At 40.7% G+C, this 17,286-nt stretch overlaps 1 protein-coding gene across 4 annotated transcripts in view; it reads left to right on the top strand.

Annotated features, from left to right (window-relative positions):
• arnt2 (aryl-hydrocarbon receptor nuclear translocator 2) overlaps window positions 1-17,286 on the top strand; it is a 364,666-nt gene that overhangs the window by 286,783 nt on the left and 60,597 nt on the right. For all 4 annotated transcript variants that reach the window (XM_059952585.1, XM_059952584.1, XM_059952587.1 and 1 more), the window contains 2 exons: window positions 1,222-1,363; window positions 16,991-17,159. In XM_059952585.1, coding sequence (XP_059808568.1) covers window positions 1,222-1,363; window positions 16,991-17,159 — 311 coding nt within the window. The remainder of the gene's footprint in view (window positions 1-1,221; window positions 1,364-16,990; window positions 17,160-17,286) is intronic.

Raw genomic sequence — 17,286 nt, 5'->3', positions numbered from 1 at the left:
TCTGAGCAAGCTTTTCCCATTTATTTTTGCACAGAAGAGATGTTTTTCATGGATGTTATCACTTACAGTTCTGTGCACATGAATCATTAAGATACCTTACAAGCTAATTCTTATCAGCATGTCATTTTATTGCCTGTGTAGGGGAAGGTATAAAAAAATCTGTGTCACATCACTATGCACATAAAGTGTTACTAATTTAATACATAGTGAACAGCAATATTCTTAATTGCATTACATAATGTACTGCAGACTACATTAAGCATGACCACTTGACAAACTTTAAGGTGAAAGTGTAACTGTTTTAATTGGAAATTGTGTTGAAATTACCGTAACTGTTCATTTTACAAGAGGCTAGAAAGATGCAATTGTAATTAGCTGGAACATGAGAGCAATAGAAGGTTATTCAATCTCTTGAACCAGTTCCATTACTGACTTAAACTCAATTCCATTTATTTGCACTTGATCCACACCCTTTAATATCATTAACCTGTGATTAAACCAGCATCACCCTGCCCCGCATCCTTTTGGAAATAGTGCTGCATATTTCCACAACTCTTAGTGTGAGAATAATTCTTTCCTGATTTCCTTCCTGAGTGACTCAATATCTAAGATAATAAGAAGCAAGTTCAGACCTTGACACACTGAGCAAGTTGAGTGCGAGCAGGCAGGCACTCGGTGCAGGGCTGATCCAGGGTGATTCAACCTGTGGATTCATGATTTAGTAGTTCCAGTACCATGGTCATTTGCCCACCTAATACCCTATATGATCTGGAGATTAGGCAGAATTTTCCTTAAATACCAACTCACACCAAAGTCTACTTATTGTCTCTTTTGTGCTTATTCATCTACTTTGTCTAGATTTATCAATGTTAGTATTTTAAGTTTCTCACCTTTGTTCTCAAATCACTTCCATGACTTCAATTCTCCTCATTTCTGTAACCTTTTCCACTTCTTTAATCCGGTAACATATTTGTACTTTGAATTTTTACTCAACCTTTATAAATATCCGTATCCTAATGGAGACTGTGGCTTCAAATCCGTAGGCCATTAGCTTTAGATTTTCCTCTCCCAACATCAGAACAACACCTTTTCTAAACTGGTTTAATGATAAATTTGGTTTGATAATAATAGTGAGAAATACTATGATATGTTTTTCTGCATAAATGAAAGCTAACATTGTAATAGTTCATCATTTGATAATGGCTTTTAATATCTCTTCAGCACTTCAATGGTACCTGGAGGAAACATCATTCAGCAGACATCTTCAGCAGGTCAAATTTTAGCTCAAATATCTCGCCAATCAAATGCCAATCAGGTCTCTGCAACATCCTGGACTGGAAGTCGACCGCCTTTCTCAGGGCAGGTGCTGTATCACATTTCTGATCCATCACTTACTATCCTGTGCTACTTTACCTCTTCAGCAGGTGAAATATCATTCCACTTGCAATCGATATCTTGAACTGAGAGTCTGATTTTTAACTTGTTATTTTAAGGGCTTATGGTTCACAGAACTCGTAGACTTCCTTTATTTGTAAAATTTGGGATTATTTTGGAAAGAAATCCTGTCTAATGAGTATTGAAAGGAAAAGCCAAAATGGTGAAAACATTTAGTAGGTCAGTCTGTGCAAGTGGAAGGTTAACATTTAACAAAGTTAACATTTCAGGTTTAGGTCCCTATTGGAGAAGTAAGTCAGCTAATATGGCAGTTGTTTTACAGAGTACCAGAGTTGACCTATGACTCCAAGAGTACCAGTGACTCCAAGCACCCAGTTACCTTAAATTTTCTCCCTGACCTATCTGTCTGTAACTCCTCCACTATTATAACCAGGCCCCATGCAAACTTGAGGAACAGTGCCTCATTTTCTGGACAACTTTCAGTCCACTGGTCTGAGTATCTGATTTTCCATTGTCAGGTCTTTCACTCTCTTTGTCTGTACTAGAATTAGCCACTTCTGCTGTAGGGCATCCATATTTTTTCTTCAGCTTAGTACAGCCTGACCTGCTGGGCATGTTCCACAGCTCAGCTTTTGCAACACATGGCACCTCTGGATTTGTATCATCACCTACTAACTATTCCTATTGACTGGAGGACTTCTGCATCTCATCCCTGTGGTACTCCTGGCCTCACCCTGTTACAGATATTCCACTTCACCAGTCCATCTCTCCTGCTTCCTTCTCTGCTACTCAAAAATAACTTGTTTTATCCTGTTCCAAATTCTGACCAAGGATTTTTGACCTAAAACATTAACTCTGTTACTCGTTGCACGGATGCTGCATAACCTGCTATCACCACTAATTTCTGTTTCAATTTTGCATTTCCAGCATCTGTAGGTTTTGTATATTTTCATTTACTGATTTGACTCAAGACCATAAGTAGCATCCAAGTCATACACCAAGCCTTTCAGTTCACCATGTCCACATAGAGATCAAATATCCATCTATACTACTTCCCTTTCCAAACACTTGTCTCAAGCCTTCTATGCCTTGGCAAGTTCAGATACTTCTTAAATCTTGTGTGAGTGCCTGCCTTAACCACCTTTTAAGTCAGTGTGTTCCAGATTCCAAACGCCCACTAGATGATAAAGCTTTTCCTTACATTCCTTCTAACTCATCCACCTTAAGCCTATGCCCTCTAGTTTTAGATGTCTCCATCACCAAAGTTTCTTATTCTTCACTATCTAAGCCTTCATAATCTTGTACAGCATTATCAGGTCCTCTCTCAGCCTCCTCTACTCTAAGGGAAACAATTCACTCTCTCCTCATAACTAAAAAGTTCCATCACAGCATGTCCTGATACCTTTTCCAGTGCATTCATGATCTTGCATACTCTGGAAATCACACCAATGCAAAATAGATCTGGAGGATGTTGCTGTCTGAAATGTAATGCCTTAAGAAGTTATCTGGATGAGCCTAACCAACATTTTATGAAGTTGCAGCATGATCTTAATGGATTCTGTATTCTATTCCCTGGCAAACAAAGACCAGCATTTTTTTCTTAACATTGCCTTCTTCACCATCTTATCTACCTCTGTGCCACATTAACAATCTGTGCATTTAGTACACCAGGGTCAATGTGTTCTTCAATAGGCTGTATACTCACACTGCTCAGGATTAAATTCTATCTGTCTTTACCAGCTGATCAATACCATCCTGTAACCTCAGACTATCCTCATCTTTATTAATAATACCACTGATTTTTTAATCATATCTATAATCATCATCTAAGTCTGTGGTTGACCTGATTCTATGCCAGAGTTTCACAGTTTAAAAAAAAACAATTATTGTAGTATTTAAGCCCTGCTAACTAAAATAGAAGTACTAATTTCCTTATTTAAGATTCAATTTTCAAGTTGTCCTTCCTTGGTTTGTTTTTCTAACTTTTGATCTATATGCTCAAAGTGGATGCTAATACTGCTGTGGTAGTTTTTAAATGTGATTCTCAGGATGTGGACATAGCTGGCTGGGTTTCATTTTACTCCCATCCCTAAGGAACACCCCTGTGGTGTTAATCACATGCTAGCTAAATTAACTAATGCTGCTTGGTTACCTTCTTGATTAAATTATTTTAGTTAATCAGATGTGTTTACACACCATTTTAGTATTGAGTAAATTACTTGGGGAAATACTTTTGAAAATCTGCATATGACAATCAAAATATTGTATTTCAGCATGATTTCAGGACAATTGGTGATTAGCTATCCAGTTTGTATCTTTGTGATGAAAGAGGGAAGTTCAGTACTGATTTCCTTGTTTTCTAACTTCCAGTAACCACTCTCGTCTGTTTTCCCCTCTCCCTTTTGTTTTCCCTTATTCATGTGGCCCCCTTCTGCCTTCTCTTTTACCCTCCTTTACAATCTGTCCTCCATCCCTGTGGTTTTCAACCTCCTTCCCTTTATTCCATAGTCTGTCGTCGTCTCTTAACAATTTCCTTCTTCAGCCTTTTGTGTCTTCCACCATTCTCACATCATTCAGTTTCATCCCTCCTCCCAAACCCACATACCTTCTTATTCTGGCTTTTGCCCTCTTTCTTTCCAATCCTGATGAAGGGTCTCAGACCAAAGCACCATCTGTTCATTTCCCTCCATAGATGCTGCCAGGCCTGCTGAGTTCCTCCAGCATTTGTGTGTGTTACTCAAGTTTTTCAGCATCTGCAGAATCTCTTGTGTCTTTACTTTCCAAGTTTACTGTATACCTAAAGGGTATCCTCTATTAACTCCTTCAAAGATGCTTACAAAAATGATCGTGGCTTCCACCCTTTGCTTCATCAAGCTAGTGACCTTGTCCCATATTTTGGCAGTACAGCTTGCATATTGGAAGTAGAATTTTATATTTTAGACGCTGCATCTAATCCTGCTGCCAGTGGTGGGTATGTATTACTCTTCTATTCTAAGAGCACATTCTAAGGTCAACCATCCTGGCTGCATGTCAGCAATGCAGAAGTTCTTTAAGGCAATGTCCCAGGCCCAGTCATCTTTACCTTTTCTATTCTCGATGTAAAAGAAAACTGATTTAAATTTTTAATATTGCACTTATCTCTGCAATTTCAGGATTGTTTAACTCAGGTAGTTGGCAAGTTTTTGGAATATTCCATTGGACAGTAAAAACCTTCATTTATATTATGCATAGGTTAATCAGAGATAGTTGGCATAGACTTTCTTCTACCCATAGGGTGATTTGGGGAACTTGCTGCCTGGTGGAAACCTTAAACTTTAAGGTATTATTTGTCCCTCTGACCCTAAACACTGGAAACCACCCCCCCCCCAGCCCCCTCCTTTACTCTCTCTACACCCATGACTGTGTTGCCACTCACAGCTCTAATCTGCTAATTAAATTTGCTGATGATACTACATTGATTGGCCTTATCTCAAATAATAACAAGGCAGCCTACAGAGAAGAAGTCATCACCCTGACACAGTGGTGTCAAGAAAACAATTTCTTCCTTAATGTTGCAAAAATGAAAGAGCAGGTTGAGGACGCCAGGAGGAATGGAGATAGGCTCATCCCTATTGTCATCAATGGATCTGGGGTGAAGAGGGTGAACAGCTTTAAGTTCCTCAGCATACATACCATCGAGGACCTCTCTTGGTCTGTACGTACCGGCTGTGTGGTGAAAAAACAGCAGCACCTCTTTCACCTCAGATGGTTGAAGAAGTTTGGCATGAGTTCCCAAATCTTAAGGACTTTCTACAGGGGCACAATTGAGAGCATCCTGACTGGCTGCATCACTTCCTGGTAAGGAAACTGTACTTCCCTCAATCACAGGACTCTGCAGAGAGTGGTGCAGACAGCCCAGCGCATCTGTGGATATGAACTTCCCACTATTCAAGACATTTGCAGCAACAGGTGTGTAAAAAGGGCCCGAAGAATCACTGGGGGACCCAGGTCACCCCCAACAACAAACTGTTCCAGCTGCTACCATCCGGGGAATGGTACCGCAGCATGAAAGCCATGACCAACAGGCTCCAGGACAGCTTCTTCCACCAGGCCATCAGACTGATTAATTCACACTGACACAATTGTATTTCTAAGCTATATTGACTGTTCTGTTGTATATCTTACTGTACATACTATTTATTGCACATTCAGATGGAGACATAACATAAAGATTTTTATTCATGTATGTGAAAGATGTAAGAAATAAAGCCAATTAAATTCAGTTCAATTCAGTTTGGATGTGTACATGAAGAGCCATGACCTTCAAGGCTCTGGACCTCATTTTGGAATTGGATTGGGGAGCAGGTTAGAGATTGGCTATCCTCTGACAAGTGGCTCACCTCCTAACACTCCAAAGCCTTTCCACTATCTGTAAGGCACAAATCACAAGCATGATCAAATATTCTCCATCTGCTTGACTGGAGCTTACTTCTAGCAATGTACAAAATACTTGACACCATTCAGGACTAGGTAACCCAAATGACTGACACGCCATCCACCACCCAAAACATTCATTTCCTCTGTCACTCCATCTCCAAACATACTGCAGTTTGTCAACCAGGCTTCTTGGACCATAGTTCCCGAACCTACAACCTCTAACACAGGAAGGACAAAGGCAGCAAGCACATGTGAATAGCATCTTCATTCACCTTCAGCACCCCTTGGCTTGTCATGAATGCTGGTGTCACTTCATCATCACTGAGTCTAAATCCCGGAACACTTAAAGCAAAGCTATTCTGGATGAAGTCCCACAGGGCTACAATGGTCCAGCAAAGTGGCTCACCAACACCTTCCCTCCTTCCCTAGTGCAATTAGAAGTGAGTAATAAATGCTGTCTTTACTAATATAACCATTCTAATTTAGAATGGATTTAATAATTTGACTTTACAAGGATGTTGCCAGGTCTGGAGGACATGAATTATAAGGAAAGATTGAATAGCTTAGTACTTTATACAAATACAAATACTTTATTGTCACCAAACAATTGGTACTAGAGCGTACAGTCATCACAGTGATATTTGTTTCTGCGCTTTGCGCTCCCTTAAGTACAAAAGAAAATGGTCGGCAGAGAGATCCTAAAGCCCCTTTGCTTCAATCTGACCAGCAGCCCAGCTCTTTTCCCACACTTCCTCAGTAATTTGCGCATCTTTCCAGATTTCCATCAATGCAGTGTATTGTTGGCAGCTCTTTGAGGTTGGTGGACGCGTCCCGCGGGGATTGATCGGCGGGTCATGTCATCAGGCACTCCAGGTCGGGTCGAGTGCCACTTCCAACTGTCGGGGGCCGGGGCTGTCGATTGATCGGGTCCCGAAGCCGACACTTAATCCCGGAGGGCCAGGCTGCCGGCTGAAACAAGACTGTGAACTGTGTCACGGTTGCGGAGGCCTCCGCTCCAGCCGAGCCCCGGGCTCGTTTTCTGAGGTCAGCGGCAGAGGCCTCACTTCCGGCAGCTGTGGATAGCCACCAACGAGGCTCCACGGTGGTTGCTCCTGGGAAGCGTCTGGGGCATCCTGAGGTCTCCGACATCACTTCTGTGTGCTTGTTTGCTTTGAAGAGGTGCTGGTTGGAATGGGCCATGTCTCCAGGCGCTCCAACACAGCAGCAGGCCGCGGGCCTCCGGGAGCATGGTGGACCTTGGACCAGGCCTTGACGATTGGGTCCAGGTATGGTCTGGAGTTGAAACAATTCTGGCGCGTCAATGATCTCCAGTTGGGTCAGTAACTTCGCCAGGGTGTTGTTGATCTTGCTAGATGTAGCAAATTGGAGGTTTAGAAGGGTTTCTCGGGTATAGGATAGCGTAGAGGGCAGTTTGCTCGGCAGAGAATGCGCAGAGTCGCCAGTTACCGCACCATCTTAAATAACAAGGATTCTTTATTCCTTAGACCACAGAAAATTGAGAGGAGATTTGATAGAGGTACACAAAATTCTGAGTAAATTGGTTAAATGCAAGAAGGGTTTTCCCACTGCGGTTGGGTGGGATTACAATCAGAGGTCATGGGTTTATTTGAAAGGTGAAAAGTTAAGGGGAACATGAGAGGAAACTTGTTCCCTCAGAGGGTTGTGAGAGTGTTGAACGAGCTGCCAGCACAAGTGGTATAGGCAAGCTCACTTTTAACAGTTCAGCGAAGTTTGGGTAGGTACATGATGGTAGGGATGTGGAGGACTATGGTCCTGGTGCAGGTCGATGGGAGGAGACTGTTTAAATGGCTTTGGCTTGGACTAGATGGTCCGAAATGAATGTTTCTGTGCTGTATTTCTCTATGACTCTGATTTTTATGAAAATATTTTTTTAATATTTCTTCTACTTCATTTGCTCTCCAATTTCATGCTTCTCTTCAAATTAGTTTCCTCGACTCTTCACTGGTTTTTTTTCTGTCATGCAATCACTCTATGGCATATTTCTTCCTATGAAAATGTTTGTTTAGTGAATGGAAAGTGAGGTTTAGTTAAATTTCAATAACTGCCTGCTTATTATGCAACTTACAGTAAAGAGCTGTCTGAGTGGCTTTGACAGAAACCTTGGTCCTGGCAAAGCTTGGACTTTCTAAGTTGAACTCAGTTCAGTGATTCTTAGTGTGGCTCCTTGTGGCTGTAGTTTTCAGCAGAAGTTTGAATTGAGTTCCCTTTTGCCAATTCAAAGTACAAAATACACGGAAGCTGCCTCCAGATAACATAGAAAAGATGTTTCCATTTTCCTAGTATTGGTTTTTGAGGCAGAGCCAAGAGGAGCACACTTGATTCTTTTTAAGTAGAGTGTTGTTTAAAATATCTTATTTCTTCAGCTGAATTTTTTAAAGTTAGAGCACAGCTAATGTTTCTAACTTTTGAAAAAAATACTTCAGGTTCAGATGTTTTGCATTATTAAACACTTTAGTACAAATATTTGCTAATTCCTTTGATGAAGTACATGGATTTAGCAAGTTTTAGAGTCTAAAGTTCCAATAGCTTCAACATTATTCTCCCTTTACTTCAATATGAAGCAAGGTTTTTCCAACAGAGCCTGTCCTGTAACCTCATGAATATGTTGTCAATATGCTGTGCATAGAGGCCTCTGTTATGATTGTTCCATTGATATTTGTGAGCCAAGACTCTCACTGAGCTTGGGCACATAATGAGTAGAGCAATTCCTGAATCAACACGACAGTAAATTTTCACTTATGCTTAAAATGCGAATTTGCTGAAACTGAAAGAATACAATATGAAATTCTCGTGTAGATATTAATGATGAGAATGTTGATACACTCCCATTTACAGTGGTTAGGCTGTGCTGCACCACACTTTCCTTGACTTAAACACAAGGCTTTATTGATCTCAAACCACTATACTCTCTCATTCTGGAAACACATGGAGTATTTTTTCAGCTGTAATGGCGAGATGCCTGAGGGAGCACATGTGGAAAGCTCTCTACATGTAGAAAGCTTCCTTTTCATCAACCCTTTGAATTACTATAACAAGTTGCAATGAGAATATGCTGAGATATGTTGTGAATTAAAACATTCCTAGTTACTGTGTATCCCATTCAGTAGGTATGACCTTTGTTGCTGTGGCCATGAAAGTCCTCAGCTTGTAACAGGCTCTCTAGCATCTGCCAAATTACCTAGGTGCTGTAATTGGCATCAGTACTTCAGGGCTGATAATGGAAAAGAAACTGCCATGCTGCCTCCTTGAACTGTTCCATCTCTTCTATGCTGTTGAGGGATGGGGTGTTCTAGACTCAGTCACAACAAAAACAAACAGTATATTTACAAGGCAAACACGAGGAAATTTGCAGATGTTGGAAATTCAAGCAACACAGACAAAATGCTGGTGGAACGCAGCAGGTCAGGCAGTATCTACAGGGAGAAGTGCTGTCAATGTTTTGGGCTGAGACCCTTCGTCATTTACAAGTCGGTGTAGTGTGCAACTTGAAAGGGATTTCTATGCACCTGCTGTCTTTATCCTTCTTAATAGTGGAGGGCATGTGTTTGGGAAAAGTTTGTAAGAATTGTAAGAAAGTATCTGCAGTGTATTCTGTAGATAATATATATGATGTGTGCCAGAGGTGAAAGCAAATTAATATTTGGAGAGGTTGATGGAGAATCCATCAGAATTGTGTCTTGGATCTCATAAATAGTAGAAAAGGTTTTGAACTATCAAGATATGAAGTACCCATCATAAGGTTCCCTAACCTCTCAACACTTGCTGTAGCCACATTCTCCTGAATGATGCATTTGTGCCTCTAGAGGTCTCCAAGATGTTGCTGTTGGAGGAATCACCAATGACAATGCTATTTGAGATAGACATCCCTTATGGCAGGGTGTTAGGATAAGGAATAATGAGAAGTAAGTCAGATATTGAGATCTTAATATCTCAGAGAATAGAAAGTTTAGGAATGAGAAAATAACTAACTTCACAAAACAGGGGAATAATGTGAATGAGTGTGAAATATCACAGACGTAAACCCAGATGAGTAATAATGGATAAATCATCATGCCTAAGTGAAATTTATGTCAAGCTGCTAAAATAAACAACCAATGAAACTGCAGAGGCTCTGACTACATCTCAAAGACTGGAACACTGCTAACCATGTTGGAATATATCATTTTAAATGGAAGGTAGCTATATGGCAAGTAACCACTGCTAAGTTAGTTTAATTTTGGTGATGAACAGATTGTTGGAATCCATTCTGAGGAACAATATAAATCTTCATTTGGAAAACTTAATTTAGAAGATCACAGATTAAGACCATAACACATAGGAGCAGAATTAGGCTATTTGGCCCATTGAGTCTGCTCTGCCCTTCCATCATGGCTGATGTATTATGCCCCTCAACCCCATTTTCCTGCCTTCACCCTGTAGCCTTTGATATCCTTACTAATCAAGAACCTATCAACTTCTGCTTTAAATATACCTAATAACTTGATCTCCACAGCCATCCATGGCAATAAATTCCACAGATTCACCATTCTGACTAAAGAAATCCGTCCTTATCTTTGTTCTAAAAGGACGACTTAGTATTCTGAGGTTGTGCCCTCCAGTCAAAGACTGCCCCCCCCCCCACTGGAAACATTCTGTCTACCTTCACTATATCTAGGCATTTCAATAGTCGATAGGTTTCAATGAGATTACCCTCTTTGTTCTAAACCAGTGATTCCCAAACCTTTTTGGGGTACCGTGCCATTGACTCCCAGACCACATCCCCAGCACCCCTTCTCCCTTTCTGGCCATTATGTAAAAGCTATAAAGAATTTTGATTTACAATGCACAGTGATGGAAAAGAGGAAATGTAAATTCAAAACAGTGATAAATAATTGTAAAAATGTTTCAAATCTATTTAAAGCTACAAATAAAATTACTTCTTTAATTACAGTAAAAAAAATCATTTTCATCATCAATTTTAGTGTGTACTGAATTTTAGTCCACACTTCATTCCTTATTCATCTTTCAATGAGATGGATGGGCTTGGTGTAGTGATATCAGCTTCTCAACATCAGGCTGAATATCACTCAGAAGGAGTCCCAGATCCCTACATTCAGTCATTTGCAGTCTTGTTTCGTTGCTTTAAAAGGAGTTGGATAACTGTACTGAAATGGCACTCCACTGGTGTTGGAAAGGCTGTAAGTAACATTTTGAGCTTTTTCCACAGTGAGGGATAGCATTCAGAGACTTCTTTCTGCAACCAAAAGTCTTGATATGATTTTTTTTTTTACCTCAGCATCAGCTCGAAGTCATTTTGTAGCGAGATCAGTTCTTCTTCCATGCTTCTGTTATTTCCTCTTTACAACTGGAATTAATTTTTTACCCAATCTGGAATTTGGATCAAGAGAAGTTCCTGAAGTCTCTTGACATGTCTTCATACAGCTCACCCATGTGGGCATAGTATACTTGAAGATCGTCATCTGGTATTCTTACTTACTCTTCCAACTCAGAAAGGCTCAGAAATTGGAAATGGTCATGGTGGCCAATGTTGGACCTAAATGGCCTTAATTTGGACAGAAATGTAGAGGCAGCTGATTTGACTTTGATAGGATTCACATCATCTCCTTGCAGTTGAAGGTTGATTTTATTAAACTTTGCCAATAATTCTGACAAATAAGCAATGTCATCCCTAATATTCTTGAGTTGATTACTGAATGAAGCATTCAACTCTTCAAAGAATTATATTACAATTTCAAAAAGCACATAAAAGTGTCTCAGGCAGTTTCCTTTTGAGAGCCATCTGACCTCTGTGTGTAACAGCAAGCATTTGAACTGTTCATCATTCTCAATTACAAAGTCCTTGAAATAGTTGAGATTTGAGTCTACGAGACATGATTTTATTTACAACTATGATAACAATTCTTAATAATTGCGCAGCTGATCACTTAGACTTTTTTGACAGGATGTTGCCCATGAATTACACAGTGAATGTTAAATAGGTTAAGTACAGCTTTTTTTCAAAAAAGTAATAACCCCACAGTGGTGTCCTGTCATTGGTGGTGCCCCATCTGTTGTATAAGCAAGAATGTGGGTCATAGAGTCATAGAACACTACCGCACAGAAACAGCCCTTTCTTCTGAACCAATAATCTGCCTCTTCCCGTCAAACTGCGCCTAGACCATAGCCCTCCATATCCCTCCCATCCATGTACCTATCCAAATTACTGTTAAATGCTGAAATCAACCCCACATCCACCACTAAACTGCCGGCTCATTCCACACTGTCACCATCTTCTGAGTAAAGAACTTCCTCCTCATGTTCCTCTTAAACATTTCATCTTTCACCTTTAACCCATAATCTCACCAGACTTCAGTGGAAAAAACCTGCTTGCATTTACCCTATCTATATCCCTCATAATTTTGTAAACCTTTGTCAAAACTCCCCTCAATCTTCTACAGTCTAGGGAATAAATTCCTAAGCTATTCAGCCTTTCCCTATAACTCATTTCTTCAGGTCCTGGGAACATCCTTGTCAATTTTTTCTGCATTCTTTCAATCTTGTTTACATCTTAACTGTAGATAGTTGACCAAAACTGGGTATAATACTCCAAATTAGGGCTCACCAATGTCTTATACAATTTCAACATAACATCCCAACTCCTGTACTCAATGCATTGATTTATGAAGGCCAATGTGCCAAAAGTTTTCTTTGCAACCCTATCTACCTGTGATGCAACTTTCAATGAATTATAAATCTGTATTCCCAGATCCTTCTGTTCTGTGGCACTCCTCAGTGCCCTACTGCTCATCCTGTAAGACCTATCCTAGTTGGTTCTCCCAATTGTCTGCAATAAATTCCATCTGCCATTTCCCAGTTCATTTCACCAGCTAGTCCAGATCCTGCTGCAAGCTTTGATAGTCTTCCTTGCTGTCCACTACATCTCCAATCTTGGTATCATCCGCAAATTTGCTGATCCAGTTTACCACATTATTATCCAGATTGTTGATACAGATGACAGACGACAACCAAGCCAGCATTGATCCATGCGGCACACCACTATTCACAGGCTTCCAGTCAGAGAGGCAACCATCTACAACCACTCTCTGGCTTCTTCCTCAAAACCAATGTGTAGTCTAATTTACTACCTTATCTTGAATGCCAAGCAACTGAAACTTCTTGACCAATCTCAAGAAATTACGGGACTTTGTCAAAGGCCTTGCTGAAGTCCATGTAGACAACATCCACTGCCTTGCCTTCATCAACGTTCTTGGTAACTTTCATGCAAAGATTGGTTAGACATGACTTACCATGTGTGGTGAAGAGGGGCACACTAAATTTGTTTGTCCCAAGAATTCTGTGAAACTAACCCAGATGTGCTATGTGCCCAGAGGTCACCTGAAGTCAAAGAGGGAGCCACAACAATTGCAGAGAGAGACCATGGTGGAAGTAGAATGTGGTTTCAAGGACCTCAAGGATGCACTGAGTGAGAACCCTGTGTTGTGTAGTCCTGACTTTACTAAAGATTTTGTGTTGCAGACGGATGCCTCAGAGTGAGATTTGGGAGCGGTGCTTTTGCAGGGAGAGCCCAGTGATTGTCACCCAATGGCTTACATCAGCAGGAAGTTGTTCCCAAGGGAGACTCGTTATTCCACTGTGGAGAAAGAATGCTTGGCAGTGAAATGGGCTTTGGACTCCTTCAAGTATTATCTCTTGGGAAGAGAGTTCATCCTGGAAACTGACCATAAAGCCTGAGGTGGATGGAAGGGATGAAGGATGCTAATAACCGTATCACCCGCTGGTATTTGGCAATACAGCCGTATCGTTTCACCATCCAGCACATTCCCGGGCAAGATAACACCACTGCAGACTTTTTATCACACTCTTCGGGCATGATACCAGAAGGAGAGGAGTGTGTGGCGGCTGCAATTACCAGCCACACCATCAACCAGGCATATTAAAGTGTCCTGTAGCCGACCATCCTCCTGATAATCTAGTAAACGACTGAACGGTTGCATTACACCAGCCTAAATAGATGGGGCTGGATAATTGGATTGTGCCATTCTGCTACAGCCAGAGGGGTGTTCTCTGGAGCTGCTTCATTTATACCATATTTTTTTAAGGAGAGGAATGTTTTCTCTCCCCTGAAATTTCCTATGGACTGGCCAGCATCGAATATAAACCCACAGTCAGGAGATGAGTGGTGTCCCTTGGTTTGAGGAGTATTTACTATGTTGTTGTAACTAAGTTCTGTTCTATTTAGCTGGTTTAAGTTTGGACTCTAGAACAGTTCTGTTGAGTTTGTAAACATTTTGGGTAATAAAACCCCTATTTTTATCACATTGCCTGTTCTCCCGGTTTTATGCTTACCCTGGTCCTTCACAGCCACTTTCGCTAATCAGTCCATGTCTATCCAAATACTTATTTATCTGGTTCCTTAGAATTCCTTCCAATAATCTTCCCACTACTGATGTCAGGGTCACTAGTCTGTAATTTTCTGACTTATTCTAGAGCCTTTCTTAAACAATGGAACAATGTTAGCGATCCTTCAATCCTCTGGCTCCTCGCCCCTGGCTAAGATATTTAAATATTTCTGCTAGGGACACTGCAATTTCTGCACTAGCTTCCCACGGGGTCTGAGGGAACACATTCTCAGGCCCTGGGGATTTATCCACCATAAGTTGCCTCAAGACAGCAAGCACCTCTTCCTCTGTAATCTGTATAGGGTCCATGACCTCCCTGCTGCATTTCCTCAGGGACTCTGTCCATCTCCCAAGTATATACAGATGCAAAACATCCACTTAAGATCTCCTCCATCTATTTGGGCTCCGTGCATGGATGACAACTCTGATCTTCTAGAGGACAAATTTTGTCCCTTGCTATCATTTTGCTCTTAATATATCTGTCAAATCCCTTGGGATTCTCCTTCGCTTGTCTGCTAGAGCAACCTCATGTCTTCTTTTAGCTTTCCTGATTCACTACTTGAGTGCTCGCTTGCATTCTTACACTCCTCAAGTACCTCATTTGTTATGATCCTCCTTTTGCATAAACCAGGGCTTTAATGTTTCTCAAAAATGTATGTTTCCTGCACTTGTTATGCTTACCTTTTATTCTGATAAGAATATACTAACTTTGTGCACTCAAATTTCACTTTTGAAGGCCTCCCGCTTATCAAGTACATCTTTGCCAGAAAACAACTTGTCCCAATCCACAATCCTTTCTGATACCAACAAACTGACCTTTGTCCAGTTTAGAATCTCAACCTGAGGACCAGATGTACTCCTTTCCATAATTACTTTGAAACTAATGGCGTTATGGTCATTAGATGCAAAGTGATCTCATACACAAACTTCTATCATCTGCCCTATCTTATTTGCTAATAGGAGATCTAGTATCACATTCCTTCTAGTTGGAACCTCTATGTACTGATTAAAGAAACTTTCCTGAACACATTTGACAAACTCTTTCCCATCCAGCTCTTTTACAGTATGGGAGTCCCAGTCAAAATGTGGGAAGTTAAAATCCCCTACTATCACAACCTTATGTTTCTTACAATAGTCTGGAATTCTGTTCAAATCTGTTCCTCTAAATCCTGTGGACTGTTGTGTGGTCTTCTACCCACGACGCCTCCTGTCTGTCTTCACTGAGTACTGCTGTGACATTTTCCCTGACTAGTAATGCCACCTCTCCCTTTAATCCCTCCCAGTCTGTCACATCTAAAGGAATGGAACGCCAGAACAATGAGCTGCCCTTCCTGTCCCTCCTGCAACCAAGTCTCACTAACGACTACATATCCACATTCTGATCCATTCCTTAAGCTCATCTGCCTTTCTCAACATCTTTCTCCACAAACTCTCCACTATTTGTTCTGGCACTCTGGTTCCCACCACCTCCCACCCCCTGTGTAGCACTAGCAAATCTTCCCACTAGAATATTAATCCCCCTCCAGTTCAGGTGCAAACCATTCCTCCTGTATAGGTGGATTGAACAGATGCGAACTAACCAGTCAGGGAAGACAGACTACAAGGGTGTAAATACCACTGGACTACACGTGCCCAGGCATCATCCCTGATGAAGAAGGCAGAATGTGACATCAGAATGTTGGTTAAAATTGATACCTGTACTAGAAGTCCAAGAAAAGTTTTACCGTAATATATACTGGGAAAACATTAGATCCTTTCTTAAATATTGAATGGCAGAGCAGACTCAGTGGGCTGCATATCCTAATTCTGCTCCTATGGCATACAGTCTTTCAACAAACTTGGATTGTTTTCTATGGAGTATCTGAGGTTGAGGGACCAACTGAAATGAACATATAAAAATCATGAAAGGCATAGATAGGATTGATAGAGCCTTTTCCCAAAGCAGAAAAGTAAGTGAGATGCATGAGTTAAAAGGAGATTCACGAGGCAGTTTTTTTTTTAACATACTGTAACAATGGTAGTTGCCTGCAGCACACTGTCGAGTTGGTAGAAGCAGATACAAAAACAACAGTTCAGAGGCTAGGTCTAGTGAACAAGCAAGGAAATGAGGATGCTGACCATGTGCAGGCAGATGATATTAGTTTAAGGTATCATGGTTAGTGCTGACGAGGTGGACTAGGGAGCCTGTTCCTGTCCTATACTGTTCTCTGTTCCATTAAGTTTGAGGAGGTAATCCTCAGTATCTGTTAACCAATGGAATCCAAGGCTCAAGTGAGGTCAAGAAAAGAAAAGTGTTATGGTTGGTGTTGCTCACATCATTCAAAGATGTCAATCTCTATTCTGAGTTCTGTCACAACTTTTCAAGGATATTCTGAAAGCCTTCTTGGAAAATATGAAGTGTCTTCACCAACTCCTGGGAATAAGTGAAACCCTTTGTATAAAAACAAAAAGAATATCCTTTCACTATGTAAGGTGAAAATCTTAAAAGGGTTGCAGCTTTTACCCAGGTCAGATGTGTACTAGGCAGTGGAAAGATTTATTGTTAATTAGAAAATAATCAGTGTGCATTTTGTTATTTGCTACTTGCATTATTTGATCCTTTCAATGATCCAGAGCTCTATTATGTTTAGTTCATATTTTATTTAATCTTGCTGATATTATATTTAAAATGTTCTGTACATTTACATTTTTGCGGTCTTTAGCTGTAATTTTTAAAATGTCATTATCACCTTTTTCAGCAAGTGGCCTCCCAATCCAGTAAGGGACAGTCACCACCTTTTGCCATGGGATCAAGTCATAGTTTTCCTGCAGACCCAGCTACGTTCAGCCCTCTCTCCAGTCCAGTGTCTACGTCTTCCCCTGGAGGACCCTCTTACACCAGCCTGGCAAATCGAACCACTAGTTTTGGTGAGTAGACATGTAGTCTAATTTTTATCAGTGTGATTTTTCAGTCATTATTAGATAGTGCTTATTTAGAGACATTTTCATTAGAGCAATACAGCACAATAACCAGCCCCTTAGTCCAATGAGTACT

This window comes from Hypanus sabinus, chromosome 28 (assembly GCF_030144855.1).
Source record: "Hypanus sabinus isolate sHypSab1 chromosome 28, sHypSab1.hap1, whole genome shotgun sequence".
In the NCBI taxonomy this organism is placed as follows: Eukaryota; Metazoa; Chordata; class Chondrichthyes; order Myliobatiformes; family Dasyatidae; genus Hypanus; species Hypanus sabinus.
This window is presented reverse-complemented; position numbering and strand designations above follow the sequence as displayed.